This window comes from Prunus avium, chromosome 2, assembly GCF_965620075.1.
Source record: "Prunus avium chromosome 2, drPruAviu1.hap1.1, whole genome shotgun sequence".
Classification (NCBI taxonomy): domain Eukaryota; kingdom Viridiplantae; phylum Streptophyta; class Magnoliopsida; order Rosales; family Rosaceae; genus Prunus; species Prunus avium.
The window spans coordinates 16,854,044-16,861,817 of record NC_142285.1 but is presented as its reverse complement, the minus strand read 5'-3'; the positions used below and the strand labels follow the sequence as shown (position 1 = coordinate 16,861,817).

The following is a 7,774-nucleotide window of genomic DNA, read 5'->3' as shown; positions in this document are numbered from 1 at the left end:
TTACCTAATGAAGATCCATTAACTCATATAAAGGATATTTTTAATGTTGTGAGTTCTTTTCCCTTGACAGGTGTGACGGAAGATCAACTTCGAATGAGAGTGTTTCCATACACTTTAAAGGATAAGGCGAAGTATTGGTTGAATTCTTTGAAGCCTGGTTCACTCACTACATGGGCTGCCATTCAAAAGAAGTTCTTGGAGAAATACTTCTCCACACAAAAGACCGACATGCTTAGGGACAAGATCTTATTATTTGCACAGCAAGATGATGAATCGTTTTGTGAAGCATGGGAGAGATTCAATGGGCTGCTCAACCAATGTCCTCATCATGGGATTCCATTGAAGCTTCAAATGCGTATGTTTTATAAAGGACTAACCCCTTCTAGTCATAATATAGTCACCAATTTTGCAGGTGGTTCTTTTAAAACCAAAACTCCAGAAGAAACGTACGAACTCTTTGAGGAGATAGCAATGGAGACCCAACATACGGATACAAGAGGTAAACGTGTTATTAGTGGTTCTAATGATGCTTCTAGTGTGCAGATTTCAAAACTGGAACAAAAGCTAGATGCTCTTCTTGCATTAAACTCAAGAAGCCCTCCGAAGGAAGTGTGTAGCATTTGTGAAACTCATGACCATGCTACCACAGCTTGTCCACTTGGGGCTGGATATCCAGAATTTGTGCAAGAGCAAGCTAAGTTGGTAAATTCCTACAACCAAGGTCCAAGAAATGATCCATACTCTCAAAGTTATAATCCAGGTTGGAGGAATCATCCAAACTTTTCATGGAGAAATACCCAGAATCAAGCAAATCCCCCTTCATTCCAAAGGCCACAACAATCATCATCATCATTGGAGGATATAGTGAAGCAGATGGCAATCAACCAATCCAATTTTCAGCAAACCACACAAGCTGCCATCTCCAAATTGGAAGTCCAATTAGGCCAAATAGCTGCTGAAATAACTCAAAGAGAGCCTGGGAAATGGCCAAGCCAAACTGAGATCAACCCAAAGAACCATGAAGTCAAGGCCATTCATGTGCTCAGATCAGGTGAGATCATTGATAATCAAGTTGATTCTAATCTTTCAAATGATGTTGTGGTTGTAGGAAATGAAGATGAAGAGGAGGAGATCACAACTTCAGAAGGAGAACAGCCCAAAACATCCCAATCTGCTCCTAAGGCCAAATCAGATTCTCGGGAATCCAAACAATTCCAATTGCATAAAAGGGATGACAAATTCGTGCCACCACATCTTCAAAAAGATAGACACGTGGCACCCGCTCCATATGTTCCATCTATTCCATTTCCAGGGCGTCTTAAGAAAGCAAAGCAAGATAAGGCTTTTAAAGAGATTTATGATATTTTGAGTAAAGTTAATATCAATTTGCCTTTTCTTGATCTTATTGAACAGATTCCTGCATATGGAAAGTTCATCAAGAACTTGAAGACTCACAAGCTCAATTTTGCTCCAAATGAAGAAGTAAAGCTCGACATGAATGTAAGTGTTGTGTTGCAAAGGAAGCTTCCACCAAAATCAAAAGATCCTGGCAGCTTTGACATTCCAATTAACATTGGAGACAAGAAGGTTGGAAGAGCCATGTTGGACTTGGGAGCAGGCATCAATGTAATGCCATATTCAGTTTATCAAGAGCTTGGCTTAGAAGGGATGAAGAAGACTTCAATTCGTCTTGAACTAGCTGATCATTCTATCAAATATCCAAAAGGTATTGTAGAAGATATTCTAGTTCAAGTTAATACACTAATTCTCCCTGTTGATTTTGTAGTGATGGATATGGAGGACAATCCAAATGGAGATCGTGTTGATCCCATTCTTTTAGGACGACCATTCATGGCCACAACAAACACAATTATCAATATGAAAGATGGCACCCTCTCCATGACTGTGTTGGGTGAAACTGCTGAATTTAAAGTGTTTGATCCTCCATCTCAACCTTCTATCTCTCTTGATACTTGTTTTTCAATTGATGTTGTGAATGATGAAGTTTCTTCTAAGAGTTTGCAGAAACAGCCCACTGATGCTATAGAAGTTGTCATTGCACAAGCAGAGGAAGAACAAGTTGAACCAAAGTTCCAAGAAGTGGTAGCTGCCCTAGAAGTGTTCCATCCATTTCCACCAATTTCTGGGTTACCACTTGAGCCCCTTGATCCATGCTCTACGAAAGTGGAACCATCCAATGGCATGTTCAAAGTTACACCCCTTGCACACTTGAAGAAAAAGAAAAGGAAAAGGAAGAGGAGAAGAAGTTGGGTGAACTATCTTGAGACGATTGATCCGAAACCCCCCAACTCATCATAATCTGATTGCATAATGTCTTGCCAAGACATTAACTAAGGCGCTTCTTGGGAGGCAACCCATGTGTTCAAGAAGAAGCACGTTAGCGGTCGACCTAATCGCATCAGGGGGGGAGCATTTCAATCCTTTCTCTTTACTTGTTTTGTTTTTATTTTAGTCATTTTAAGTTTCTGTTTCTTTTTATAAATAAATAAATAAATTTATATAAAAAAAAAAAAGATTTGTTTTTTTTTTTTTTTTTTTTTTTTTTTTCATATAAGCTAACTCATTTTTTTTCATATAAGCTAACTCTTGGTAACCCCAGTGAGCACCTACGTCAACACAGTGTCTAGGAGTTCTTTAGGCGACACCTTCGGTGTCTAAGAAGTTTGGGTTTTAAGCGGGACCATTGTGACCCCTTGATCGGTTCATAATTGTATATTATTTCTTACCCTTCTAGCTTATGATTTGGTTATGTTTTTGAGTTAAACTTGTGCTTTTAATCCTTTTTGTGTTTATCTTTCAGTTAATTGAGCTTTAGGTAACAATGATGGCTTTGGAGAACATAATTCATGCAATTCAAGCATGTTAAGGCCTAATTTGGATGAATTGATGAAGAGCTTAAAGACAAATTCATTATGGCTACAGCCCCCTGCCAGCCCAGTTTCGTAGGTCATATTGCAAGCTTTGTTTCAGCAACCTACATAGCTCGGATGAGGCCACATTCTTCATGAAAGTTGTTCCAATGGGTGTGTAATATAACATATCCAAAATTCAGCCCCATTGGATAAATATGGAGTCTGTTACCTAGCAAACACAGAGTCATGCTCAGGATGGATTTTATCAGCGCGCAAAATGAGTTAGCAATTTGTTTTGGCCTTAACTTCCTCCTCCGACCTTGGATTGGCCCAAATGATATATGGCTGGAAAGAAGACATTCTGAACTTCAAGTTTGAGTGCTTAAAGTCTTAATTTGCTTAAGGGAAGCCCAATTCGTAAGCCCTTGAAGTTGCTGGTCATGCTGACCTCAGGATGAGCTATTATTTCTGGTTGGAAGCTTGGTCATGGTGACATGAAGATGAGCTAGGGCTGCTGGTGGGATTTATTAGTGAAGTGCATCAACCATTTCAGATTTTATAATGGAAGTGTTGTATGCATTAGTGAAGTGCATCAACCATTTCAGATTTTATAAAACAAGTGTTGTATGCATTAGCCATACTTAATTCAGATTTTCAGCTTCCTTAGGCCTATATATAGTGAGGTTTCCCAAGCTTGTAAACACACCCCAAGGGGGGGAGCTCTCAAACACTTCTCTAGAGCTCCCTTCCCTTCTCTCCCTCAAATTCTCTTAGTTTTCCTTTCTAGTTCTCAATTCTAGCTTTCTTTAATGTTTTCTTAGTTGTAATTTATTTTTCTTGTAATGTACATTCTTTCTTAAGTATTCAAGTTTAATTAGTTTCCAAGTTTCAATTATGGTTTTTGTTCTTATTCATTATGCTTATAAGTTAATATGCTAGTTTGAATGATTGATCACCATTTAGGCTTGCATGTTAGCTATCTTGGTTTGAATTAAGAGTATACACCATGCCATAATTCGAATTGAACTATGAATAGGAAGAGTATGTATGGACATTCGACAACAGGGATTAGATACATGCTTGGTTGTTTAAAATGTTCTTCTATGCTTAATGGGTTCCTAATGCTTAATTTTAGGTTAGACAACAAATGATCAAATTAGGGAATTAGGAACACAAGGTTATGACCACACACCATGGCTTAATCATACTTTAGCTAGAATCAATCCATTAATCTAATTGAACTTGGGAACTTATTTGCTTGAGTTACTTATTTCTTTCTTCCTTGTTTTATGTTCTTTGTTTTTGTTTCTATTTTGTGTAGGGAAACTAAATTGGATCATTCAATCACCAATCCCTGTCGAATCGACCTCGCACTTACATACGCTAAACTACCAACGGTTCGTGCACTTGCGAGTATCACAAGTTGAGGATGCAACTGAATCCATTTTGGTGCAGGTTGAGATCTAACGAAAAGGGGTAGGAAGAAGCCATTTGATTTCTCACTTTTTTTTTCTTTTTCTTGCTTCTTTTCTCTTTTGTGTTTCTGAGTTTGTGTGTTTTTTGTTTTTTGTTTTTTTCCCTTCTTTTTCCTTCTTATAGATGTAGTCTTTGACAAACAAACCCTAGCCGTTGCAGCGTCTAAGCGTTTTCTGAATATCCAGCGTTCCTCGAGTCCCACAACCTTCTCACTTTCCAACCGTTTCCAACACATTTGTCACGACTTGCTTTGTCTGAACGGACGCGTTCAGCAAAGTTGTCGCGCCTTTCCATGAGCCCGTAATTTTCGCTTGTGGATCTGCGGCGCCTCTATGCGTCGACACGTGGCTCCTGCTTTCTGCCCGTGACTATCCATGAAACGACATCAGGGACCACATTCCCTCTTTTTAGAAATCCCGCTTTGCGCTCATAATTCACGTTTTATCTTTTTAAGAAAAAAATTAAATTTAAACGTGTGGGCTTCAGATTTCATGTTGGGTCGGGTTTTACCGTTGTTGGGTTAATTTCATTTTGGGTTGGGCTTTCAATTGTTTGGGTTTCAGTTTGTGTAAGACTATCTGTTAGGGCTTACTGTTTTGAGTGTTTTACTGTTTCGTGTTTTTTTATTTTATTATTTTATTTTATTTTATTTGATTGTTTGTTTTGTAATTTTTATTTTGTAATTGTTTTATTTTATTTTTGTATGTTTTGTGATTTTTATTTGCTTTAATACCCTTCATTTGTTGTTATGACATTGGTTGTGGCTAATTTTTAAACATTGAGGACAATGTTCATTTCTAGGTTTGGGGGTATTGGAGTTTAGCAAGTAAATTTGGTTTTTCTTAAAATTAAAAAAAATAATAATTGAAAAAAAAATATATTTATTTTTTTGCTTGTTTTTATTTTAAGTATTGTTTTGTTTTGTTTTTGTTTTGAGTCACTTTCCGAACACTTATGATGAGATAGTGATAAATGTTTGCATGACTTAAATAAAAATTGGATTTCATTTTATTTTAGTGTTTTTTTTTCTTTATTAAAAAATAAAAAAAAAATTTGGCATTGTTCTAGCATGATATGTTTGAAACCTTCTTTACACTTGCCATTTGTTTCATAATTTTCCAATTAAAGGATTTGCATGACCCAAAGAATTGTATCAAGCACAAATTAGACTTATATAACCATATAAAGTGAGCTTTTGAGCCTTGTACTTCAATTCATGAGTGTTATATACATACTCTTATTTTCTTGTCATCAAAGTTGTTGTTTGATCTCATTATTTATTGATTTGGTTGAACACTTAAAAGTCATTCATTCTTATGCAATTTGATTTCATGACATTTAAGAAGTGATATTAAGGCCCTCTTTGGATCGTTTGTGCCTTTCAAGCTAACCTTATGCATGCTTAAGCATGATTTTCCATTGTTAACCATTTTGAGCCTACATGTAAACCTTTTCTTTCATTTAACCAATTATATTTCCTCGCCTTAGCCTGAAAAACAAATATTTACCTTTCTAAAGAACTCATGAGCTTTAATTGGGATGTGTTTTTCATACTAAGTTTGGGAATTTCGAAGAAAAAAAAAATTCACACAATTGGTGAAAGAAAAGAGAAAAGTTGTGATTAAGTGGTGGTTGAATGAAATTTCATTTTTGGGCCTTCAAAATAAATTGGTGGTTGTTCAGGAAAGGAGTGAATCAATGTAAATGAAGGGTATAAGGAGTTTTGATCAGGTAAAAGAAAAAAATCTAATCGTGATGATTCGAAGTCTTGTAAACAATTATTTTATGCTCTTGCATTGCGAGTTCCTTGGACTTTGTATTATCCATATCCTTCATTTCTTACTCACCTTACACCCTTGGCCCCATTACAACCCATGTTAAAGACCTAAATTGATCTTAAATGTCATGTGGTTGAATTGCATTCATTTTTCTACTTTTAAGTGTTTGACATCCTTCTTGAGATCATATTAATGCAAGTTCTTCATATTTCTATTGCGAGTTAAGTCCCTTATGGTTTAACTCTATTCTCATGTTTATAACTGAGTGTGCATTATAGCCCTCTTCTGAGTGATTCATTTGTGAGAGGACAACTTTGGTGAGATTTGAAGTTGAACTTATGCTTTGTATGATTTTTGAAATTGTGTGAAAACTAAGATTGGGGAATTTGTTGCATTTGGCTATCACACTACTACACTTTGAGCATATTGTGTTTAGAACTTTGCCGCTTTGTAAATAATGTCTAAAAATTGAGCTTTTATTGTTAAAACGTTTAAGTCATGTGCATGAGTCATTTCTCTTCAGAAAATGTTCGGAAAAATTGTTTTAAGTTCTTTGTGTTTTTGTGTTTGTTTTTGTTTTTGGTTTTGCTTAAGGACTAACAATCTTTAAGTTTTCTAATTACTTTGTTTTACAGAGTCAGTAAAACGTTTGTGGGTATCGTATCTGTTAAACCCTCAGGAGACACAACTCCTCCTACTAGGGATGCCTAGAGGTTTAAAGGCTTGTTGCATATGCTAAATGCAATCGAGTTACCTACGAAAGTGGTTTAGTTAACTTCTAGTTTTGTTTTTAACTTTGTTTTGTGTTGTTTTGCTCGAGGACTAGCAAAATCTAGGTTTGGGGGTATTTGATCGGTTCATAATTGTATATTATTTCTTACCCTTCTAGCTTATGATTTGGTTATGTTTTTGAGTTAAACTTGTGCTTTTAATCCTTTTTGTGTTTATCTTTCAGTTAATTGAGCTTTAGGTAACAATGATGGCTTTGGAGAACATAATTCATGCAATTCAAGCATGTTAAGGCCTAATTTGGATGAATTGATGAAGAGCTTAAAGACAAATTCATTATGGCTACAGCCCCCTGCCAGCCCAGTTTCGTAGGTCATATTGCAAGCTTTGTTTCAGCAACCTACATAGCTCGGATGAGGCCACATTCTTCATGAAAGTTGTTCCAATGGGTGTGTAATATAACATATCCAAAATTCAGCCCCATTGGATAAATATGGAGTCTGTTACCTAGCAAACACAGAGTCATGCTCAGGATGGATTTTATCAGCGCGCAAAATGAGTTAGCAATTTGTTTTGGCCTTAACTTCCTCCTCCGACCTTGGATTGGCCCAAATGATATATGGCTGGAAAGAAGACATTCTGAACTTCAAGTTTGAGTGCTTAAAGTCTTAATTTGCTTAAGGGAAGCCCAATTCGTAAGCCCTTGAAGTTGCTGGTCATGCTGACCTCAGGATGAGCTATTATTTCTGGTTGGAAGCTTGGTCATGGTGACATGAAGATGAGCTAGGGCTGCTGGTGGGATTTATTAGTGAAGTGCATCAACCATTTCAGATTTTATAATGGAAGTGTTGTATGCATTAGTGAAGTGCATCAACCATTTCAGATTTTATAAAACAAGTGTTGTATGCATTAGCCATA

General features: G+C 36.4%; 1 protein-coding gene and 1 non-coding gene across 2 annotated transcripts; one reads left to right on the top strand and one right to left on the bottom strand.

The window, feature by feature from the left end:
- Positions 1-228: 228 nt before the first annotated feature.
- LOC148296570 (small nucleolar RNA R71) lies at positions 229-335 on the bottom strand. The gene has a single exon (XR_015834279.1). It is a non-coding gene; the product is annotated as a small nucleolar RNA R71 (small nucleolar RNA).
- Positions 336-873: 538 nt separating this feature from the next.
- LOC148296569 (uncharacterized) lies at positions 874-2,319 on the top strand. The gene has a single exon (XM_088248567.1). The coding sequence runs from the start codon at positions 874-876 to the stop codon at positions 2,317-2,319; it is 1,446 nt and encodes a 481-aa protein (XP_088104693.1).
- The last annotated feature ends 5,455 nt before the right edge of the window (positions 2,320-7,774 follow it).